We start from the raw sequence: 24,647 nt of genomic DNA, 5'->3' as shown, positions 1-24,647 counted from the left end.
CTGTGGGATTTCTCTTTAGACTCTTGATGGTTTCCTTTGATGAGCAGAAAATTTTTAGTTTAATGCCATTTCACTTACTAATTCTTGTTTTAATTTCCTGAGCTTTGGGGGTCGTGTTGAGGAAGTTTCTACCTGTGCCTGTGTGTTGGAGTGTTGGACCTGTGCCAACACTAGTAGCTTCTAGTAGCTTCTAGTAGCTTCTAGTAGCTTCACAGTCTCTGGTCTAACTTCCAGGTCTTTGATTCATCTTGAGTTGACTCTTGTGCAGGATGAGAGGTAAGGATTTAGTTCCTTTTTTCCTACAAATAGATAAGCAGTTTTTTCAACACCATTTGTTGAAAAGGCTGTCTTTTCTACTCGGCAATAAAGAAGAACAAAATTATGTCATTTGCAAGAAAGTGGAAGAACCTGCAGAACATTATGTTACGTGAGATTAGTCAACCACAAAAAATGAAGGGTCATATGTTTTCTATAATATATGCAAGCTAGGGAGAGATTGGAATACAAGGGGGGCACCAGATAATGGAGGGTAAACCTCAGCGGGGCCAGGGAGGGGGTCTAAGGGGAGGGGAGGAGGAAGACAGGTTCACTGATGGAAGTACTACCATCGACCATGTGTACATATGTGAATATACAAGCGTCAATCTCAGTACTCTGTAATTGGAAAGGAAAGAAATGGAGAGGCGGGGAGCGGGGGTTGGCACCACCAAGTACTGTGTGCGTATGTGTCACTGTCAACATGATTTACATTCTGAGGTGAGACTATAATGCACCAGTAAAAGCACATTTAAAAAACAAATAGAGGAGCCGGGCGTGGCGGCGCACGCTTGTCATCCCCGCGCTTGGGAGGCGGAGACAGGAGGATCGCGCAGGTTCGAAAGCCAGCCTCGCTGGCTTAAGAGACCCTGTTTCCAAATAAAAATATAAAATAGGCCTGGGAGTGTAGCCCAGAGGTAGAAGGGTTTTCAGGAACCCCAATACCACCAAAAAAAAAAAAAAAAAATAGCAGGAACCGGGCGTGGTGGCACACCCTTGTAATCCCAGCATTCGGGAGGATGAGACTGGAGGATGGCGGTTTGAAGACAGCCTCAGCTATTACTTAGTGAGGCCCTTTGCAATGCAGTGAGACCCTGTTTCAAAATAAAGAATAAAAAATAGGGCTGGGTGGGGTAGCTCCGAGGTAGAATGTCCCTGGGTTCCATCCCCAGTACCGCAAAATAAATAAATAAATATTAAAAATTAAAAGCAAATAGCTTAGTTACCCTTTGAGTACTTCTGCAGTTATGCCCATAAACAAACTGGAAGAGAGGCAGTGGGGCGGGAGAGAAATTGTTGAGTACCGCTGTCCCTGGCGAGGCCTACCTGCGCATGTTCCCGGGAGCAGCCTGTCATGAGAGGGTACGCACCGTCCAGGTCGCGGGGCCTCCGAAGGCCTCCAGCAATTACAACTGTAATTACACAGTAGCGGCGACATGCAGGATAATCATTATCATTATAAATGAACATCGGCTTAGAATAGTGATGACGGCCTGTGCAGGCATTTGGTTTATCCTGGAAAGATGCCAAGCGTGTTATCCAGCCCTGCCGATTCCGCAGCGCTCACAAGGAAAGCAGCCTTGGGGCCGGGGGGCCAGGCTAGAACTAGGCCCGGGGCGAGTAGGAGAGGGCAGCTCTCAAAAAGAGCCGAGACGGAGGTCTGACCTTTAGAAGATTTGCTCAAACCTAACGCCCAGTAAGGGCAGGAAAGGGAAAGTTTATTCACTATGTGGAGGTATGTGGAGGTCCAGAAATAACAGAGCCCCTGCATCTGTGGGGAGGAAGGGACGCTTTTTCCTCCGCCCTCTGAAGGCTCACTGCCGCACGCTGATGAAGACAGTAAAGGGGAGAAAAGGCGAGCCAGGAGTGGTGGCACGTGCCTGGCATCCCAGGACATGGGGGGCTGAGACGGGAGGATTGCAGGTCTGAGACCAGCCTCAGCAACCTAGTGAGACCCTGTCTTGAAATAAAAAATTGTAAATAAAGGGCTGAGGTGTAGCTCAGTGGTAGTTGCCCGAGTTAAATCCCCAGCACCAAAAACAGAAATGAAATTAGAGAGAAGGCAAATAAATTTAAATTGCATAGAGGCGATTACCCACTAGCCCAGGATTGTTCAAATGCGTCTATACCTGTTTTTCTAAGGGAGATAGAGAATGTTGACAATTTTGAGGGGGTCTGATAAATACTGTATTACCAGTCTTTAGATAAAACACTCTGTTACGGTTTAAATGGTGCTGTGTGCTCTTTTTCTTATTCAACTAAAGTTTGTTGAACAGAAAAATTAAAACTAATAGGTGCAGCTTTAACAAGTCTTTATTACAAAATGAGTAAGAAATAGAGAAGAAAAAGCACCGTGCTGGCACGCACACTGGAGGGCCCGAAAATGGAGCCCTCCCCCCGCTGGGACCCCAGCCCTTAAATAGGTATGGAGCTCTGGCCCCTGCCCATCCCCGGGCTTTCAACTGGTTTTGTATTGGTATCTTCTTATCAGCGTTCCCAAGGCAACGGGCGAGGAACTTATTCCTTAGCCAGGTGGAGCCTCTGTCTCTGGCCAGTGCACTCACTGGGTGCAGGGTCCAGAATCTCCCTGGCCTTCGCCTCTATTGTATTGGCAGCACTGGTTGCTCATCAACTAGGGGGCTTCAAAGCAGCGCACGGAGTTTACCTTTCTACACCCAGGCGGGCCGGGGAAGAGAGGAGGTAAACTGAGGCTCTGATTGCCTCTACATAGTTTTAGGGCCAAAGGCCTTGATTGTCCCTAAGGCTTTTACTGTAGGTGAATCATCAGAGAGAGGGGACTCTGCCTTGCAACAGCCGCCGCCCCTCGCTGCCTGAGCGCCGGCGCAGCACCCAGGCTCTGACTGCTTTTTACATTTTGGAAATTAATACCAAAGCAATTTTCCACTACCGGCACACACTCCCTAGATGATTAACATGCCTCCCTGCGGAGCTGAGCAGGTCATGAAGTATAAGGTAATTAAGGAAACAGAGCTAACATGAAGACCAAGATGCCAAGTTTTTTCCCTGCTTTTAGTTGCAGGCCAAGTATAGTCATGGCCTTTAGCAAAAGCAGCCTTGTAAGTCCCCGTACACAGGCAGCATCGTGAAAATAAGAAGAGGGCCGGGGGAGGGCGTCCTGGGGAGAGAACAGAAAGGATTAGGCGGCCCCCACGGGTGCTGAGGGCCCCGGCTTGATTCCCGTGGGTCTCAGGGTTCACGACCTTCAAAGAAGGGCTGGGGCTTCAGCTCCGTGCATGCAGGAGCGACTGGGAGCCATGGTGGGTTCTTGGAAAGAAGAGGAACCAGGTAAAGCCAGACCTCTAGCCTAGTCGTTGCTTCCAGGAGATTGAAATATCAAAGGCCCTCCGTCTCTGACTTAGCATCACTAAGGGCGATGGTAGGGCTGTGTGAAAGCAGACCCAAAGCCCAGGGACCTGGTCTGGGGCCTGGCTTTCCATTTACTTTCCATTTACTGCTGTGCGCCTTTGAGAAGTCACGTGACCAGTCTTCGCCCTGTTTCCTTATATTGTAAAATGGAGCCAATGCTAATCTCAATCTTACAGTGTTAGGAAGACTAGGTTAGTAAATGGATGTGAAGTGCTTGGGGCAGGGTCTGACACACATTAATACAGTCACTTCTGTATTAATGCTAGCTTTTATTATTGTTGACTCTAAAAATGGTGACAGGGACACCTGGTTTTAGACCCAAAAGAACTTTTTTTATGTCCATTTTTTTGTGGTAATGGGGACGGAACCCAGGGATATTCTACCTCCAAGCTAACACCCCCTGCCCTATTTTTTATTCTTTATTTTTGAAACCGGGTCTCACTGAGTTGCAAAGGGCCTCACTAAGGAGCCGAGGCTGTTCCTGAACCACGATCCTCCTGCCTCAGCCTCCCAAATGCGGGGATTACAAGCGTGCACCACCACGCCTGGCTTATGTCCAACTTTTAAACATTTTTAAACTTTTTTTTGCTTTTTTTTTTTTTTTTTTGGTACTGCAAATTACACCCAGGGGATTCTACCTCTGAGCCACACACACCACCCACCCCTATTTTATTTTTATTTTGAAACAGGGTCTCACTAAGTTGCTGAGGGCATTGGTAAATTGCTGAAGGTGACCTAGAACCTATATTCCTCCTGTCTCAGCCTTCCAAATATTGAGATTACAGGTGTGCACCACCATACTCAGCTTAAACTTTCTTATGAATATATTCTTAGTGAACATATTAAATTGTACATATTTAAGGGGTATAGCATGGCACTTCAAGACGTGTACACAATGTATAATCATCAGAGTTGGATAACTGGCATAGTGATCACCTCAGACCTACACAATTTCTTTGCGTTGGAAATATTCAAAATCATCTCTATGAGCTATTTTGAAATAACCAACTATAGCCGGGCGTGGTGGCGCACGCTTGTAATCCCCGCGCTTGGGAGGCGGAGACAGGAGGATGGCGCAGGTTCGAAGCCAGCCGCGCTGGCTTAAGAGACCCTGTTTCCAAATAAAAAGTATAAAAATAGGTCTGGGAGTGTAGCCCGGAAGTAGAAGGGCTTCCAGGAACCGAGTACCACCAAAAAAAAAAAAAAAAAAAAAAAATCAGAAATAACCAACTAGTATGCGTCACAAAGTTGAGTCTATTTTGCGACAGGGCATTAGAAGCTATTCCTTCCATCCAGACGTAGCCATGAACGACTCAACCATCTTCTCCCACCCTTCCCAGACTCTATCTACTACTATTCTACTCTGTACTTTTGGGGATCGACTTTGTCTTCCATATATGTGAGAATTTGTGGCATTTGTCTTTCTGCCTCTGACTTACTGACCAAAAAAAAAATCCAAGTGGAAATGCCCTGCATGCATCTGAAAACACAGAAGAGTTGAAACTCAGAGGGACGGTAATGGCGTCCCTTGTTTGCCCAGCAGTCTTCGCTGAAGCTTGCCATTCTATAGCCTCGAAATGCAACATTTTCTTTTTTTCCCATCTGTCTCTCATTTTCTCGTTTAAAAGTTAATGCTGCCGCGTTCTCTCTAAAAATGCTCACTTAAAAAACAAAAAACAAAAATAACCACCCTCCTCCTTCTCCCTTCTTGGGACTGGGTTTTGTGTGATACTCTCTGGCCCCTTTTTCCCTGTGCCTTAGTCAGTGGCAGATGGTACTGCCAAAAATAAAGCATCCTCCCTCACCCCCTGTTGTGAAGATGTCAGAGTTGACCCCAGACTGGAGCCCCAAAAATGTTTGTTTTGAGTGGGCGATGACTGAAGAGCGGAGAGCCCTGCTAGCACACCAGCAAGGCGGGCAGGATCTGGCCTTTCTCCTCCAGCAGAATGTGCTGACTCAGAGCGCCCGGGAGCCACAGGATGGAGAAGCCCGGGGTACAGATCCCAGGGGTGCAGTGTCACCTGCCTTCAAATCCCTGCCCCGAGGGGCCCTGTCACAACAGCCGCTTCCTGCTTCAGGTCTGGCCCCTTTGAGAAAGGAACAAGAGGCGAGAGAGGTAAGAATAAAAGAAAGGAATAAAAAATCGGATGAAGACGCAGAAAGACTCCGTGTGGAAAAAAATGCCTAAAAAAAGAAAACCTTGGAGTAAGCAGCAGATTCCATTTTCCCGGCACTGCTAAATCTGGGTCATGTAAAACCTTTAGAAAGTGTCAATTGCACTTAGACCACCGTGCAGCCGGGACTCGATGGCAACTCCTTGGTCAGGACACGACGTCGCCCACTTACCACTGGCAGAAGCAGCCACCCCGGGCCTTCTGGCTCCACTGAATTTCATGGCTTTCACTAAGATACTTCTTGTGGCTTTGGCTAAAACCTAGCACATGTTTCTTTGTTCATGATACTTTTTAAATTATAATTATTGTACTTGAACTTGGACCCAGGGACATTCTACCTCCGAGCTATACTCCCAGTCCTATTTTTCACTCTTTCTTTTGAAACAGGGTCTCACAAAGTTGCAGAGGGCCTCACTAAGTAGCTGAAGCTGGCTGTGACCCGTGATCCTCCTGTCTGAACCTCCCAAGTACCGGGATTAAAAGTGTGCGCCACCACGCCCGGCTCATGAAACTTTCTCACAATGATCAAAACCTTGAGATTCTTGCATGTACTGCTGAATTACTTGGGAGTCTGTGAATGATTCCTTGAATATGGAAGGGCAGAAACCATTTTGAATATTTATCACTCCTCTGGAGTGCAATGGTGTGAGGTGTCGACATGGGTTCTTGTTCTTAGCTAGTTCAGAAAAAAATACTGCTGCGATTTAAGCAATTTTTATTATTACAAAAGTAGAGAAGGGATAGACCATCAAAGCACTGCATCAGAGAGGGATGGGGTGGAGCGCCTTAGAGGTAAGATACTGAAGTTTTGAACAGAGAACCTTTTTTATAAGGATGCATTATCTGCTTCCTCCCATCCTGCTTAGCCAATGCTCTTTTTACTTCCCCTTGACCTAATGCAGGCACAGGCCCACCAGTTATCTCCGTGGTACTAGCCTTTATTATTAGATTTATGACCAAGATGTGTTACTTGGTTAACAGGGTCAGGGGTCACATGGTATGCGCCCTCTTTGGAGAAGGCCTGTGCCATCCACCCGTGTCCTTGGGGACTTTTTACCCTTTTTCTATCTCTATCTGCTAGAAGTTATTTATTATGTTTGAAACTTGTTTTTAAAGTATGGAGGCCTTGGGCTATAACTCTTTTGTGTACTTGGTAATCAGTATAGGGTTCGCTCAACTTTACTGTGAGAATTTAGTGCTTGTTTTAGCATTCCACTTTTAGCTGGGCTAACAGCTAGCTTTTAGCTGACCGAGGTCGATCTTGGCTGCAGCTCTTGGCTGTCAGCTCAGAGGCAGAGAAAAGGATTTTATTGTTTCGCCTAAGTATGAAAGCTTATTCTTATTAGCAATTAATATAGCTCTTATTAGAACCAAATCAGGCTCAATCTCCATCATGGAGTATAGGAAAGGTGCTCAGAAGTACAGATTGATGTTCTAGAGGATAATTGAGATCAGTGGGTTACAGAACATTGAAGTATGAATGGAAATGTGTTGTGGAATCCTCCCCACCACTGAAGGGGCTTGAGAAGAGCCAGCTGGGTAGCAGAGAGAGGCCTTTAGCCTCGGAAGGAAGGTTGATCTAAATGACCTCTAAGGTGTTTCCCAGTCTGGAATTCTGTGATTTTCTTGGGACAGCTATATTGAACTCCGGCAGGGCTGGTGGTAGGAAGGAGGCAAGATATGGTTTTAAAACTGGAAAGAGGACATTTGCCATACCAGGGGAGGACATTGGAGGATGGGTATCGGTCATTAGTGGGCATAAGATACGGATAAATGGGCGGCCAGCCTGGACCCAAAGAAGCGTCATGGCAGAGTAATTAGAAAAGGCACAGGATTCTAAATCATCTCGGGTTCTTCTGCCCTGACACATGCCTCTGGCTCTTCCCTGCTGCCGGAAATGTCTGTCTCTTTGAGCCTGCTGAGAACTGTCTTCATGGGATTCGTATCAAAACAGGCAAATATTCCCCAAGATAGGTTACCTTGTCAATCGATCCTTATCTAGCAATGTCTTCATACCGTATCAGGCAACCGCTTTCCCTTTTAGGACCCAAGGATATCGGTATACTCATGAATTCTAGGAGCTTTTTATTTGTTATAGATTTCTTGAGATTTTTGACATAAACAATCATGTCACCTGCATATAAAGATGCAATTAATTCATCCTCCACTAGAATGTAAAGGGAAAATGGTGGGAGCAGATACCCTTGTCCTGTTCCTGATATTAAGGGAAGACCTTTAGCTTTTCCCTGGCAAGAATGATGTTGCTGTTAGTTTGGTCATGGGGGCCCTTTTTCAGATCGAGAAACTTCCCTTCTGTTTCTAGTTGAATGAGAATTTTTGTTAAATGAAAAATGGGTGTCAAATTTTATCAAATGCCTCTTTTGCATCTGTGGAGATAATCACATTATTTTTAAATTGTTAATATGCTGAATTACATTGACTGAATGAATCCAATTCTAGAGTCTATTCCGGCAGGTAGTAAAAGTACTTGCCAACCCATCTGATCCTTTCCAGCTTATTTTTAACCCTTGTAATGGTGGTCTATGGCAGCTTCTTCCCTGGTCTTATATATCCCTGCCAACATAAAATAACAAGTCTGGATTAAAGAAAAAAAAGTGACTGTTTGTAGACAGCAGCTGGAATCACACAGAGGCCTGCTCCCTGCGTTCCCCACCCCAGAGGCCCCAGACTTCATTTCAAAAACAGCTTTCAGTGTTGTTTTCCCCATAATTTTCCTACACTATGGCTTTCTCCTCACTTCCATTATTTGTTGCAAATTCTATCCATTTCCATCCCATCTCCCCAAACTGATTTTTCTTTTCCTTTTTTCTTTCTTTCTTTCTTTCTTTCTTTCTTTCTTTTTTTTTTTTTTTTTTTTGGTTCTGGGGGTTGAACCCGGGGTATTCTACCTCTAAGCTACATCTCCAGCCCTTTTTAAATTATTATTTTGAAACAGAGTCTCATTAAGTTGCTGAAGCTGGCCTTGAAACTGTGATCCTTTCGTCTCATCCTTCTAAGTACTAGAATTACAGTTGTGTACCACCAAGCCTGGCTCCAAACTGATTTTTTTTTTCCATACTGGGGATGGACCCCAGAGGCATTCTACCTCCCAGGTCCACCCCCAGCCCTATTTTTTATTCTTTACTTTGAAACTGGGTCTCACTGAGTTGCAAGGAGCCTCACTAAAGTAGCTGAGGCTGGCCACGAACCACAATCCTCCTGTCTCCGCCTCCCAAATGCTGGGATTACAAGTGTGTGCCACCATGCCTGGCTCAATTCTACTCTGTAATGAATACAGGACCGTATTGTTGCCCTAAAAGGGTTGTGAAGGGCCATAGGTTTGGTCTGTAAGGCTGCTTTACCCCCAAAGTACATAGTAGATTCCTGCAGGAGTACGGTAACAATCTGCAACCTGGCGCACCAGGATTTCCCGTGCAACCAGCTAACGTGTTATTTCCTCCCACAGGGCTACCTGGAGCCCCAGGAAATCAGGGGGAAAAGGGAGAAAAGGGAGACCACGGTGAACTGGGCTTGCCTGGAAACGAGGGCCCCCCAGGGCAGAAGGGCGAGAAGGGAGACAAAGGCGATGTATCCAATGACGTGCTGCTGGCAGGTAGGAGGCTGCCCCGACACCTGCCCCTTCCCCTCCAAGGGCCACTGTATCTTCTCTCCACGCTGGCTTCTTGTGGCCAACTGTTTTTGAACCCATTCTGAGATTCGATTTTTTTTTTCCTTGTACTGGGGATGGAACCCAGGGTCATTCTACCTCTGAGAGACACCCCCAGCCGTATTTTATATTCCTTATTTTAAAACAGGGTCTCACTGAGTTGCAAAGGGCCTCACTACGTAGCTGAGGGTGTCCGCGAACCGCGATCCTCCTGCTCAGCCTCCCGGATGCTGGGATTACAAGCGTGCGCCACCACGCCCAAGCAGATTCTGTACTTTCAAAGAGAATATGGTGCATGCTTCTCCATTTTCCATGTGGGGCAAGAACAGATCTGGTATCTAAGTATGAGGTGTTTAAATAACTTAGGTCTAAAAGCCAGGGTTGGATTTAATGGGATGAAAGAAACTTCTTTCTTCCAATATCGATTGAAGTCCAGAACCAGACAGGTTAAGATGCGTCAGAGGTCACCAACAGAAGACACGTGCGTTTTCTTCACAGTCAAGACAGACTCATCCCAGACTCTGATCCTGAACCGTCTGACTTAGAATTTGGACAAAATTCAGTGGCTGACTTTCTAGTCTGTAGTAAGAAATGGACAGCCGGGCGTGGTGGCGCACGCTTGTCATCCCAGCATTGGGGAGGCTGAGACAGGAGAATGGCAGTTCGGCCAGACTCAGCTACTTAGCGAGGCCCTTTGCAACTCAGTGAGACCCTGTTTCAAAATAAAGAATAAAAAATAGGGCTGGGGATGTAGCTCGGAGGTAGAATGCCCCTGGACATTCTACCTGGGTTCCATCCCCTGGGTTCCATCCCCAGTACTGCAAAAAGAAAAATAAATACAGGTGACCAACCTCCCCACTAGCAATTCTGATCAGCCTGAGATGGAGCCCGACCTTAAAGTTTCATACAGCTTCTTCAGTGGTGTGTGTGTGTGTGTGTTTGTGTGTGTGTGCGCGTGCGGGCATGTGTGGTGTGTGTTACTGAGATTGAACCCAGGGGGCATTCTACCTCTGAGTTATAGCTGCAGCCCAATTTTATTTTTTATTTTGAAACAGGGTCATGTTAAGTTACTACATACTGGTCTCAGACCTGTGATCCTCAGGTCTCAGCCTCCCACCTATTGGGCTGCAGTGTGCGCCATCGGGCCCGGCCTCAGACCCTAAAATACACGGTCAGGGTGGAGACCCGTCGGCAGAAGCCAGCGACAAGGGTGACCCCGGGCGCCTCAAGCCACTCCTACCCAGGGGTGACCTCGGCCATCCACTTAGCTTCCCGGAGACGCCTGAGCTCTGTGCTGCTGCACAGAGTGTCTTGGGAGAAGAGGGAGACCTGAAAGACGCTTAGCACAGTTCCTGGCACATAGTAGGCCCGCAGGACCTACTACGGTACTTCCAGAGTCGCTCTCTTGTCCTTCCTGTGAAACCCAGTCTTTGCCGATCATCTTTATCAACTCTCAAACTCTTCCCTGTCGTCCCCCTTCCAGGTGCCAAAGGTGACCAAGGCCCCCCCGGGCCCCCCGGACCCCCCGGCCCTCCAGGGCCCCCTGGAAGCAGAAGACCCAAAGGCCCTCGGCAGCCGAACGTGTTCAACGGCCAGTGCCCAGGTCACCAGCCCCACCAGGCCCTCCGCCTCCTCCAGCCATCCCAGACTGTCTAGCTGCGTCCCGGCGCGACCGGATTTGTTTTAAACACAGGACTTTTGCTCCAAATGAGAGTTTTCTTCTTGCAACATGGGGGCAAGCCTAGAATTGCGCCCCCACCCCTGTCCTTCATCCCTCTCCTTTAATCACCAGACTCCTCCTCCTCCTCTTCCTCCTCTTCCTCCTCTTCCTCCTCTTCCTCCTCCTCCTTCTCCTCCTCTTCCTCCCTCCTCCTCCTCTTCCTCCTTTTTCTCTTCCTCTTTCTCCTCTTCATCCTCCTCTCCCTCTTCCTCCTCCTCTTTCTTTTTCCTCCTCCTCCTCCTCCTCCTCCCCTTCTTCCTCCCCTTCCTCCTTCTCCTCCTCTTCCTCCTCCTTTTTCTTTCTCCTCCTCCTCATCCTCTCCCCTGAGCAGTCCTGAGGGCTGAGCTGTCAATTCTGTGCAGCACCCGCCTCATGGGGGATGGGGTGAAGGCTTGGCTCCTGCTCAGGAGTCACAGATAACTACAGAACCACCGTCACCACCCCTAGTTTTGTGTGTATTTGTTTTTTGGCACAGAGGATCGAACCCTGGGCCGAGCACACACCCCACCACCAAGCTACACCCCAGCTCTCCACCACTAATTATCGAGTGCTGACGATGTGCCAGGCACGGTGCCCAGAGCTTAATCCTTTGAATTCTCAGAACTCTCCTGTGATATTGGCATCGTTATTGTCTCTGACTTACAGATACAAGACGGATGCCCAAGGAGCCAAGTATTTGCCCGAGATCTCTCAGTTAGCAAGTGGCAGTGCCAGGATCCACACCCAGGTTTATCTGGCGGTCGAGCCGTGCTCTCAGAGCACCGTCTTTTCAGTGGTGGGAAGTGGCGCCTGAGGACCTGGCCTGGGCCAACCCATGGCAGAGAACTCCTGGCCTCTGGGGCCCAGGGGCCTTGTTCTTTAGCAAATCTGTGGCAAGGGTGACTGGGGGATTTAAAGCTAAGAATGGAGGGTCATAGCCGGGCACTGTGGCGTGCACCTGTCATCCCAGCATGTGGAAGGCTGAGACAAGAGGATCACGGGTTCAAGGGAAGCCTCAGCTACTTAGCAAGGGCTGCAGCAAATTAGCGAGATCCTGCTTCAAAATAAAAAACAAAAAGGAAGCCAGGCGTGGTGGCGCACGCTTGTAACCCCAGCATTCGGGAGGCTGAGACGCGAGGATCGCCGTTCGCAGCCAGCCTCAGCTACTGAGTGAGGCCCTTTTGCAACTCAGTGAGACCCTGTTTCCAACTGAAGAATAAAAAATAGGGCTGGGGTGATGCTCGGAGGTAGAATGCCCCTGGGTTCCATCCCCAGTACCGAAAAAGGGTTTGGGGGTAAAGTTCAGAGGTACCAGTACCAAAAAGAAAAAGCGGGGGTAGAGAGAAACATTTCTTCCTACGAGGTGCTGCAGGTGGTCGCCTGGCTTTAACCGCGAGGAGGCAGTCTGGATGCCGTGGCAGAGTTTCCTAAACCATCCATACTTGGTTTGGTGCACTTCTTTCTGGAAGTCATTTCAAGGAGATGTGCTCAGCTGTCAGAATGGGTGAATCTGTGCTCTCCAAGTGCCCACTTCCCCCTTCCCAGTTAGCCAAACCTCTTAGTAATTCTCCCCAGCCATCAGCGCCATGTTGGAGTTGAGCAGCCCGCCCTTCCTGGCAGCCAGCTCCACCCACCACGAGGCTCAGCCCTCTGTTGGCCTACCTTGAGTGAGCCGAGCAGGGACCCCTGCCTGGGAAAAGGGGTCCCACCGAAGCTTTCCCAGAAGTCTAATTTGCCAAACACTATTCGCCATGATAGTGGGACCTGGGTAAGCATCTGCCTCTGCTCAGCTTCCTGGGTGGTCAGGGCTTGGCCCAGGACTTTCAGTGAAAGGCCATCACCATCTTCTCTGCTCATAGAAATGAGTTCCTAATTGCCAGGCATTCACACCTGAGCTTGGCCCGCCCCTGGCTCCAGATGTGTGTGTGTGTGTGTGTGTGTGTGTGTGTGTGTGTGTGTGCGCAGTACTGGAGATGGAACCCAGGGGCATTCTACCTCCAAGCTACACCCCCCAAGGTGTAGTGCTGACCCCAAGTTACCCCAAGGTGTAGCTTGGAGGTAGAGAGGGGTCCTGACAAAGCAGAGGTGGGTTTACCTCTAGAACCATATTTACTACAGGTCCCAGATCTATGGTATTCTTTCATAGCAACACCAAGCAGATGAAGACATGGACATCCTCTTATTTTTTTTTTTTTTTTTTTTTTTTAGTACTGGGGATGGAACCCAGGAGCATTCTACCTCCGAGCTACACCCCCTGCCCTATTTTTTATTCTTTATTTTGAAACCGGGTCTCACTGAGTTGCAGAGGGCCTCACTAAGTAGCTGAGGCTGTCTGTGAACCGTGATCCTCCTGTCTCAGCCTCCCAAATGCTGGGATTCCCAGCATGCACCACCATGTGGACCATCCAAGCGGATGCGCGGCTCTGGACATCCTCTTAGCGCTGCGTTATCTTAGCACCTGCAGCCGTGGAAAGCTCGCTGAGGTTCACCAGGCGGGAAGGGATCAAAAGCATGTGGCTGGTGTTGCTCAGCAGCAGGGGCCCAGAGACTTGGTGGTCATATTCTGAGGAACGCTCATGGGATGGGGTCCGGGATGCGGGTCAGGGATGAGGTGGGGGGAGCAGTTCTAAGGCGGCATGGTCTCTCTGTGTCAACTCTACTTGTTTGTCTTATTATTGTTGTCTTTGCAGGTGAGACATGTGTGGTACCAAATGATGACACCCTGGTGGGGAAATCAGACGAGAAATTCAGTGAGCGCCGCTCTCCGCAGGCAGGTGCGTGCACAGAGCACCGGGCGGGGCAGCTCAGCGGTACCTGAGGGTGGTACGAGGCTGTGGGTCCCACCCCCAATAAAACAAAATAAAATTCCATCCACAATAGAGCAAAAGCACCCTGTCTTGAAATTCAAAAATCGCAGGCCTCAAAGTCATCGGCAGCAGGCGAGTAACTTTCTCTTTTTCAGCAGACTCCACGATCCTTTCCATTGGAAACGCAACACAAGTACTAAAAGTTACCGAGACGTTTGGGACTTGGATAAGAGAATCTGCTAACAGGAGTGACGACCGTATTTGGGTGACTGAACATTTTTCAGGTACTTTCGCTCAACAGACAATCCATATCCGAACTGTAAGTTTTTCATCTGTGCTACCCTAAGGCCGATTCTACGTGTGTGCATCTGAAACCCCTGTTGTGATTGGTGTGAAAAATGGCTCCTGGTTTCTCAAAGCACGTGTAAGTGGGTAGAACGTGCTCCTCCTTTGAACAAGACCAGTGCACCCCTTAACGGGGCCTGGCCCGTGTTAGGCAATGCTTCTCAAGGAAACAGATAGCACGAGGCCTTAGAAACACCAACACCACACCCCAAACCATAATGTGTGAGAAATGTCAGAGACAGATCCTTTGAATACCACGCGTCTCTCTCAGGCTCACCCCATCCCAGAGAGCACTTGGGCCGTGGTCCTCGGATTCCCACTGGACTAAGGGAGCCCAAGGGAGAAGGTAAAGGGCGCTTGGAGTTTGCTCCTGTTGTCGGTGCCGTCCCAAGGGGACGGGGCCACGCTTCGCCTGTGGCAGTAACAGCGGCCTCTTTCTGGAAGGTGCCTGGCCATATTCATGCTGGAGAAAGAGCTGAAAGCGTTAGTGTCTTAATTTCCTCAAGGCTAACTGGCCAGTTGGTAGAAACTGCCCAGATGCCCAGATAAGATGGCTTTGGGGCTCAAACAGGGAGAGGAGCCCTGTGGGATAGCATGGCCGCTGGAGCCAGGCAGAGGCAGGAGGTGACTGCAGGATGCTGACTATGCACGCACCGGGGATTTGCCTTTCCCGGCAGCCAGTGCTGCTACTTGACAGAGGCTTTAGAAGCGCTGGCCAGTGGGCCGGGAGGGGCGGCGCTTTCTGTCTGGAGGAGCTAAGCCAATTCTGTGACAGGTACGTCTGAGAGACTTCTTAGGAACCTGCATGGAGTTTGGGAATCCCTGGCTCTTCAAACCGGAAGGGCCTGAGAGGGAGCATCCTGCGATCTCTTTCCCGCCTTTTTAGTTCCTTCCCGGCTCTCTTCCAAGCTGTGATCGGTGGGCAGCGGGTAACGGCCTCTCCCTGGCTTAACCTCCGCAGGCATCATGGTGAAGGAGTACAAAGACCAGGCCTCGCTCCTGGACGGCAGCTACACGTCCATCCACCTCCCGTATTATTTCCACGGCTGCGGGCACGCTGTCTTCAACAACTCCCTGTACTACCACAAAGGGGGCTCCAGCATCATAGTGAGGTGAGCGCCGGAGCCACGGCCCCCCCTGCGCCCAGACCGCACCTTCCAGAGCCACCTAGGAGCGAGGCGGTGCCCCCGCTGCCCCGTGTCCACAGGGCTGACGCTCAGTCAGAAGCCAGTCCGCACCTGTTGATCAAATGAGTCTCGGGACGGGGTGACCGCAGCCTCACCCAAAAGCCTGCTGTCTGCATTTCTTGCTGCTCTGGTCACCTTAGGAGAGAGCTCAGAGGCAGATTCCTCATCCTTTGAAGGAGGAGGCAGCCACGGAGCCTCTGCAAAAAAAAAGATGTCGCTCCCTGCCATCAGTTTTGTTTGGGAAAATTGGGGGCATAGACAGGTATGGTGGCACGTGCGTGGGATTCTAGTACTTGGGAGACAGAGACAGGAGGGTTTCAGGTTTATGGACAGCCTCAGTCCCTTAGGGAGGCTCTCAGCAACTTAGGGAGACCTTATTCCAAAATAAAGAATAAAATAGGGCTGGGAGTATAGCTCAGAGGTAGAACACCCATGGGTTCAATCCCCAGTACCAATAAAAGGAAGGAAGGAAGGAAGGAAGGAAGGAAGGAAGGAAGGAAGGAAGGAAGGAAGGAAGGAAAGAAGGAAGGGAGGAAGGGAGGGAGGGGAAACATCGGAGGCATAAGGATGTTGATCACAGCTGGGTCTTTGAAGACTAGGGATAGCAGCCCAAGTCAGGAGTCTCCGCCTTCACACTGACCTGTGGCCCCAGGGAGCCCGTGGGGCAGCTCAGCGCCCGTCTCTTCATCCTCAAGGCGGGGGAAGACTGCCCAGGGCAGCCATGAGCCTTCTAGCCTCCCCGTGAGAACGGTCGAAGTTTCGTCTTCATGGCTTCAGAAGAAACTGATTTCTGGGCTTCAGAGGAGTAGCAGATTAACTCGGGCAAATCAAGGCAGCAGCTCACCCAGGACCAGGACACCTGGTCTGATTCCCACTGTTCCATTTACTTTCTGACCTTAGACAAGAGACAGCATGTCCTGTGGCCTCAGACTGTCCTCAAGACGGACCAGAGCCAAGGGTCCTTCCAGGCACAGCCCTAGTTATGCAAAACAAGAGCCGGTGAATTTATATTTATTTATTTGTTTGTTTGTTTATTTATTTTTGTGAGACTGAGGATGGAACCCAGGGACATTCTACGACTGAGCTACACCCCCGGCCCTATTTTTTATTCTTTATTTTTGAAACAGGGTCTCACTGAGTTGCCGAGGGCCTCACTAAGTAGCCTCCCAAATGCTGGGATTACAAGTGTGTGCCCACACCCGGCTCCGCAGCCTGGCCTCCTTAGGGGTGGCTGGCACCGCGCTGAGAGGTGGAGCGCCATCAGCGTGCTCTCCTGGAGACACAGCTTCAGGAGGAAAGCAGCTCCCAGGACCCTGTTCCAGGCGGGGCCACAGGGTGGTACTGAGTCCCGAGCACTCAGAGGAGGGTGTCCCCTGTGAGCTGAGACAAGCAGGGCCTTCCCAAGCCCTCAGTCTTTGATTTTCTTTTCAAACTTACTTCAAGGTGTCTTAATGGTTTCCGGTGTGTTGTGCTCAAAGGAATATCCACAAATTCCCACATCCCGCATTTCCTACGCTGCTCAATGGCGCCCTCTGGTGTTCCTTTAGCCTACTGTCGCTGAATTGTTCTGGATATAGGTAGTTTTCGAAGCATAATTCACTTGGTTGGTTGGTTGATTGGTTGGTTAGTTGGTTGGTACTGATACTGGGGATTGAACCCAGGGGCCTTCTACCTCTGAGCTACACCCCCAGCCTTATTTTATTTTTTTATTTTGAAACAAGGACTCACTAAGTTGCTGAGGGTTTCGCTATATTGCTGAGGCTGTCCTCAAATCTGAAATCCTCCTGTCTCAGCCTCCCAAGTACTGGGATTACAAACATGGGCCACCACGCCCGACCATAATTCGCTTTTTTGATACCATCTCCATGTGGAGTCTGGCACATCAGACATCCCCCAGGAGTTAAGGTCATGGGATCATGTGCCAGAATGAATTTATCAGACACTTATCTGACAAGATAATTGTCTCCATGTCTTCTCAGCTAGTGAATTTTTTCTTGTTTATTCTTTCTCTGTGTGGGGGGTTTGCAGTATTGGGGGTCAAACTCAGGAGCACTCTACCACTGTGAATTTGGGATCCTTCTACCTCGCCTCCCAAGTCGCAGGGATTATGGGGGTGCACCACCATACCTGCCTTCAATCAGACAACTTTAGTGTTAATGACCTTGAGTATATTTATAGTAGGAAGGGAGAGTCCTTCCCAGAAATCACAGCCTAGCATTAGAAAGCTGTCCATTTTAAAACACCCTGACATCCTGATATTAGGCACTCATCTCAGAATTTCTCTTCACCAGCCAATCTAACAAGAAAAGATAGTCATTCTTGGCTAGTAGATGATTTTCCACTAAACCCAGTGCCTTTTTCTTAATTTAAAACACTATGAGAGCCAAGCATGGTGGTGCCCGCTTATAATCCCAGTACTTGAGAGGCGGAGACAGGAGGATCGCAGTTTGGGGCCAGCCTCAGCTACTTAGTGAGGCCCTCTGCAATTTAGTGAGACCCTGTTTCAAAATAAAGAATAAAAAATCAGGCTGGAGGTGTAGCTTAGAGGTAGAATGCCCCTGAGTTCAATCCCAGCACCTCAAAAAGTAAAAAATAAAATTGAAATAAAATACTATGAAATAGTCTCCTTAAAAATTCCAGTATGAAATAAAGGAATATGGATTACAAAACTATGGGCTATGTACACAGTGGAATTCTACTCAGCCGTAAAGAAGAACACAATCACGTCATTTACAGGATGGAAGTGGAGGAAATGGATGGAAGTGGAGGACGTTACGCTAAGTGAGATCAGTCAGTCACGAAATTAAGAAATCAGGTGTTCTCCCTAATATGCAGAAGCTAGGGAGAAAATGGGTCATAGGAGGAACTCTAGACAAAGACGGAGACACAATAGATGAGCAAATAAGGCGACCTGACTAAGGGGATGGGCGGGGAAGAGGGAAATTCTCTAACGCACATGACGTACATTCACAAACATCTCAAAGCCAGGCACTAAACCAAACAGGAGGGAGGGAGGGGGAGGGAAGGGGTGGGAACTGGTGAGGGCTGACTGGGCGGTGTGTGCCTGCTGCCTCCACCATCTTGTACCCCAGTAAGATGTATGACTACAATGCACCAATAAAAAATAAATAAACTAACAAAAATGAACGACAAGGTAAAGGAATAGACTGCAAACCTGGAGTTGGAATACCCAGTTCAAACTCTGGCTCTACTTGTGTTCGTGGACTAGTCGTTTTCTTTCTTTTATTTATAAAACAAAAGCGTTGGACTCGTTCGTCTTTCCAGTCCCGCGCAGCTCTGAGAATCTTGGAGAGCACATGTCAGGGGTCCTCCCACCCGAGGGGGAGCGAGGCTGAGTCCCGGCTCACAAGGCTGGCGAGTGGCTCAGGTGTGAATTCACCCCACCTGCGTCTTCAGCCGGCTCCGGCCACTCACCGTCGTTCACGTCCTGGCCGCCCATGCCCCTGTGGCAGACCCTGCAGGGCAGACGTCACCGAGAGCCCGTCACAAGCCTCCCCCAGACCTCCTGACTCAGGATATAACAGGAACTTATATCTGCCTCTTTTTTTTTTATTTTAACATGTTTCAGGTTTGAATTTGGCAAAGGAACATCCCAAACCCTGAAGCTTGAAAACGCCTTGTATTTTGATAGAAAATACCTGTTTGCCAATTCCAAGACGTACTTCAACCTAGCCGTAGATGAGACGGGACTTTGGGTTATCTACGCCTCGAGCGTGGATGGCTCCAGCATCGTCGTAGCCCAGCTGGACGCGAGGACATTCTCCGTGGTGCATCACATCAACACCACGTACCCCAAATCCAAGGCGGGCAACGCCTTCGTAGCCCGGGGAGTCCTCTACGTCACGGACACCAAGGACACGAGGATAACGTTTGCCTTTGATTTGTTCGGAAGGAAACAGATCAACGCAAACTCTGAGTTAAGGACTTCCCAGGCTGTTCTTGCCATGCTCGCGTACAACATGAGGGACCAGCAATTGTATTCGTGGGAAGATGGCCACCTAATGCTTTATCCTGTGCGGTTCTTGTCAGCTACATCAAACCAGTGATGTGCTGCCTGCCCCTCTGTACATCTCAGATGTTTTCTGGGGCCATTTGTATCCCAACAGAAAGCTTGTCTTTACGGGGAACCAGGTACTTATATGTCGTCTCATGCCATGAGTGTTTATGTGGTCGGAGGGACACCTTTAAATCCGATTGCTTAGTCAAGTAGCAATAGGCTGAACTTGAATAGCTGAGACCCCGTGATCCCCACACACTATCTGGGCAAGTTGGCTCTCCTTCCTCGGGTCTTGGTTTCCCCGTTGGTAATACGGAAAGCAGGTTAAGACGACTGGTAAATTCTGGGATTCTTGGCTATTACTTTTCCCAGGGCTTTTCTATGTCTGTGCTGTTTCTGGTTTGGTTTGGTTTTTCACCTTTGCACATGTGAGCAGATTTGCCTTTCGATTGATGTTCTGTTACTCATGCAGCCAACGCCTTAGTGCTGACTTCTAGCTGGTACCCAGGGGAAGCTGCATTGACCCTTCATGGTTTCTAAAGCCCCACAAAATCTGTAATTCAGTACTTTTCTATGAATTTGCACCTGCCGCCAGAGAATGGCTGTTGTCCGCTGCTCCTGATTGCAGCTCCAAGATTAGCAGAGCCCAGGGCACGTGCATGCTTCAGGTTTTGTACAGAAACAGAACCAGGCGCTTCCGGCATCCTATCAGTTCCTGGTGATGTTGTGTTTCTGGGGCTCATATCCTCTGACTCCTCGGGTCAGTCTGGCTGCTTCTGCCACCACTGCGGGTCCATTCTCAGAACACTAACATCTGAGTGAGCGGATGTTAGCCTGGCTAGAACTCGGGAAAGCACTTGCAGTTTCAGAAGAAAGGGCCGCTATTTGTTGTTATTATCTACAACAAGGGTAGGCCAACTATTGCTCAAGGCCCAAAGCCAACCCATTGCCTGTTCTGTAAACAAAGCTTTATTGGAACAGAATCATACGCATTTGTCCATGATGACTTTGGTGCAGAGTGGAGTGTTCACAACATGGCCACAGGGCACCATAAATCCCAGAATGATAGTGTCTGATCTTTCATAGAAAAGGTTTGCTGATCTTTGATCTCAAAGAGAAAAGGAGCCTGATTCTTGGAAGGGCTTGCTCACCAGAGCCTCTTTTATTCCAACTGAGAAGTAATATTCAGTGTGGTATGAGTTCTTGGTAAAGGAGGAGGCTGAGAACATAAAGTGGCCTCTATCAAGTGAGATCAGCAAGCTCTTCTTTCCCCGACATTGTTTTAAAGGGTGTGTCTGTCCTGTTGGATGGCAGGAGAGGGTCCAGTTTCTCCTACATGCACTTACGTAGGTACATTTTCTGCCGACTCGTTTTTCAAACGCCCTTCAGTACCAAGCTCCAGGGAGGGCCACTGAGAGTAGAAGCTGGAACAAAGCGCTGCCGCCCTCTAGCCAGCAAGAGATGGAGGGAAACCGCTACATCAAGATTGGTTAGAGCCAGGCGTGGGGGCGGACGCTTGGAATCCCAGCATTCGGGAGGCTGAGACAGGAGCCTCAACTACTTAGTAAGGCCCTTTGTAACTCAGTGAGACCTTTTCAAAATAAAGAATAAAAAATAGGTCTGGAGGTGTCACTCAGAGATAGGATGCTCCTGGGTTCCATCCCCAGTACTGCAAAAAATAAAAGAAAGAAAGAAAGAAAGAAAGGAAGGAAGGAAGGAAGGAAGGAAGGAAGGGAGGGGGGGAGAAGAAAGGAAGGAAAAGAGAAAGAGAGGAAGGAAAAGAGAAAGGAAGGGAGGAAGGAAGGAAGGAAGGAAGGAAGGAAGAAAGAAAGAAAGAAAGAAAGAAAGAAAGAAAGAAAGAAAGAAAGAGAATTGGTCAGCAATTTAGCAATTTGCCCTAATTTGTGTTTTAAAATGTTTCCTCTGGGATCAAGTCCATTCTCAGTGGCCCTGAGTTCTGGCTTACACCTTAGTAATAGAAAGATTTTAAAACTTAGGGGGGATCTACAGATATAATTAAATCTCCCCACCCCTTGAAAACACCCAGGCAGCTGTCCGTAATGCGTTTGTCATTGTGTCCTCGAGATAATGGATATTCACAACTCCCCCCCTGCTTTTTTATTAGACCGGTTGTGTCATGTCACCATGGCTTTTCAAAAGGATTCTTTTCAGATTTATGTTTCTTAATGAAGGAAGGTGTCATGTTTGATGTGTCTAATGAATGTGTGCGCTCTTTTAAAGTTTTAAAATATGTGTGTGGCTGTTTTTAATCACAGTAGACCTGGTTATGAGCATGATTTCATAGTAATAGTAGTATCTAGACAACACTAATTCTATAGAGTGGCAATCAAAGGAGTTTATTGAATTAGCACTAGGTTTCACTTAGAAAAATGTTTTAGAAGGTCTAGTTTTTGATATCTTGGCTCCTTTCTTTTTCTTAGTTGCGGGTAAGGAATAACATACTATCAGCCCCTACAGGAGGTCTTGTTTTTTTTGTTTTTTTTTGGCTAGGGAACAGTAGTGTCGAGATCACTCAGTTTGATGGCTGTTTAATGGCAGTGGGTCATTTTATAATCCGGTTCACAGTTTGTCTTTACAGAATAAAAGGAATTAAGATTTTAATTCTTTTTCCTGCAAACAGTACTCGATTCTTAAAGTTTGAGGCATAGTGCTAAAATAGAATATACAACTTAATGTTTTAAAGATGCTGTTTTAGTAGCTTAATACTCACTTAAAACCCAAGTTACTCTAAAGCACTTTCCGAATATTTGTGCTTCTGATGTCGGAATCAAGCCAAACAATTCTCTGATTTTTCTCAAATCTAAAGTAGGTAGTTTCCCACTGGAAAGTAAATAAAATCCACCTCAAGCGAGGACAGACTCTATTCAAAGGATTTTCTTTGAACCGATAAAAGGGTCCTGCTAAAATCAGCAGGTGGCTCTGGTCTCTGTGTATCAGCAGCAATAAGTGTTAGAGGAAAATCTCTAGGACAAGTCTTCCAGTGAGCCCTGACCTTGGGCTTCAGGGTGGTGAGGTCACAAGTCAAATACAGTCGGTTATTAGAGTCAGGAGTCATTTCTAAGCACACAGAGCACGTTTTGGCGATGAGTAGCTGCTATCGCAACCTCTGAAGAGGGCAGGGCTTTCCAAGCTTCATCCAGCTGGCGTGACATTGTGTAATTTCTAATCTTTACAGACACAATACGACAGATGGATAATGGTGAATGTCTTTTTGGTTGTAATTTATTTAACATTTATCTAATTAGTCAAATAAAATAATCATTGCTGAGCAAATCCCACACTGAAATTGTTATTGTATTGTTATTTTAGCCTTCTGTTCATCTATACGTAATATTTGAAAGACAAAATAGGTACTCAGAAACAATATTGTGGTAGAACTATATTGATTACTCCTCGGTAGAAACTCTCACAATTTGTCAGTTCCTTTTGAATACTGAAAAACCACTGACATCGACCATGTTTTCTATAGGAGATCGTGAATAATGGAAATCTAAGAACTAGTTCTGGGTATGTATAGACACATCACAGCAATGAAGACCTGCTGGTGTATCAGCATGGGCAAAGCAAATAAAAACATCGTTGGGGCAAAGAATAAAATGTGCAAATTTTAAAAACTATTATTGTGTGAATTTGAGGGAATTTCTTAATCCCTCAGTGCCCCTTCCACCTGTAAGACGGGGATAGCGTATTACTTATCTCCCTTGATTTTTCTATAGGAAATGCTCTGGAAATTATACAATTCTCGACAAGTGATCGTTCTTGCGTTTACGGTTCGTCCCTACAGGGAACCAGAAAGGAGCTATTCTGATCATTTATCTGGGGCAGGAACGTCGATACTTCCCATGTGCCCACCTGCCGGGTTAGGTAGGTCACTGTCACACCACCAAAAAAATGAATTTGCAATAAAACTATACAATAAATTTGCAAGAAAAATGCCCCCAAAGAGTAGGGAAACAGTTCCAGAATTTTCTACGAAGCTTTCTTATACTCTTCCCCGGAAGTGTCTCTGCTACTAGGCAGCTCAAGAGTGCTCTGCTCATCACTTTTGTCCCTGAAATGTAACAAAAGGAAAAGATGTCCAAGAAGATAATGGTCGTCCTGCCCCTTTAAATGGCCCACGCAGCCTTGTGTGTGGTCCAATCCCTAATCTCACGGGGCCATCGCTGTGGGATGTGAAGACCGAAACGAATCCCTCAGTCTCACTATCCTTCGCTTCAATGAGTTCTGACCAGTCTCAACTGCTTTAATTAAGAAGTGGTGAAACTACTTTTTTTTTTCCTGTATTGGGGATGGAACCCAGGGCATCCTACCTTTGAGCTATACCCCCCAAGCCTATTTTTTGTTCTTTACTTTTGTTTTTGGTTTTTTGGTGGTACTGGGGTTCCTGGAGACCCTTCTACTTCCAGGCTATACTCCCAGACCTACTTTTTATACTTTTATTTGGAAACAGGGTCTCCTAAGCCAGCGCGGCTGGCTTCGAACCTGCGCGATCCTCCTGTCTCCGCCTCCCAAGCGCGGGGATTACAAGCGTGCGCCACCACGCCCGGCCAGGTTCTATTTTCAAGTGCAGGAAGTGAGACGAGTGGGGACAAGCTGACCCCTGCGACAGCGCGAGCGCCAGAGTTGACAGATGCTGTTTCCTGATTGTATAATTTTGTTTCCCCACTGCCAAAGAAAGGACCTGGTACTTGAAATGGTAAAGTGAAAACAGCTACCTTTAAGCATGTTTGTAAAAAGAGCTGTCTGGAGGGGGACATGCCAAAACTACCTTCATCAGGCAGGGACCCCCAAACAAGGAGTTCCACCACGCTGTGATGCTGGCCGTCGCCTTCCCGGGAACACGGACATGTTCCGCGGTCCACCATCACGTGCCTCTAAAATCTCTGCCACCATGACGACCCTTCCTCGCCCACAGTTTTAGAAACACCCGAGTAGCCACCACCTAGTGCTCAACGTCGACACGCCGTGGTCTTTCAAGCAATCTGCACACGCGATTTCACTTAATCAAAGATGTCCAAGTGGACTCCATAAATACCTATGCTAGGTTTAAATTGTCTACTGTACAGGGCACAGGGGCACATACCTGTAATCCCCAGGACTTGGGAGGCTGAGACAGGAGGATTGCAGGTTCCGGGAAGCCTCCGCAATTTAGCAATGCCCTCAGCAAATCAGCAAGACCTGGTTTCAAAATTTATAATTATTTGGAGGTGCTGGGGTATATAGTTTGAAAACAGCACTATTGAAGCCCCGGGGTTCAATCCCCAGTACAAAAATAATTAAATCATCCACAGAGGCAGTGGTCACTG

General features: G+C 48.0%; 1 protein-coding gene across 1 annotated transcript in view; it reads left to right on the top strand.

Moving 5' to 3' along the window:
* GLDN (gliomedin) overlaps window positions 1-19,369 on the top strand; it is a gene marked incomplete at both ends in the record, with an annotated part of 43,098 nt that extends 23,729 nt beyond the window's left edge. Inside the window, 6 exons of the mRNA XM_080706812.1 lie at window positions 9,064-9,210; window positions 10,748-10,867; window positions 13,654-13,737; window positions 13,929-14,054; window positions 15,077-15,227; window positions 18,892-19,369. Coding sequence (XP_080562938.1) covers window positions 9,064-9,210; window positions 10,748-10,867; window positions 13,654-13,737; window positions 13,929-14,054; window positions 15,077-15,227; window positions 18,892-19,369 — 1,106 coding nt within the window. The remainder of the gene's footprint in view (window positions 1-9,063; window positions 9,211-10,747; window positions 10,868-13,653; window positions 13,738-13,928; window positions 14,055-15,076; window positions 15,228-18,891) is intronic.
* Between the last annotated feature and the right edge of the window lie 5,278 nt (window positions 19,370-24,647).

Source organism: Muscardinus avellanarius (assembly GCF_963383645.1).
Source record: "Muscardinus avellanarius genome assembly, chromosome: 12".
NCBI classification, from domain to species: domain Eukaryota; kingdom Metazoa; phylum Chordata; class Mammalia; order Rodentia; family Gliridae; genus Muscardinus; species Muscardinus avellanarius.
Note: the sequence above shows the minus strand (reverse complement) of the source record. Positions and strands in the feature narration are given on the sequence as shown.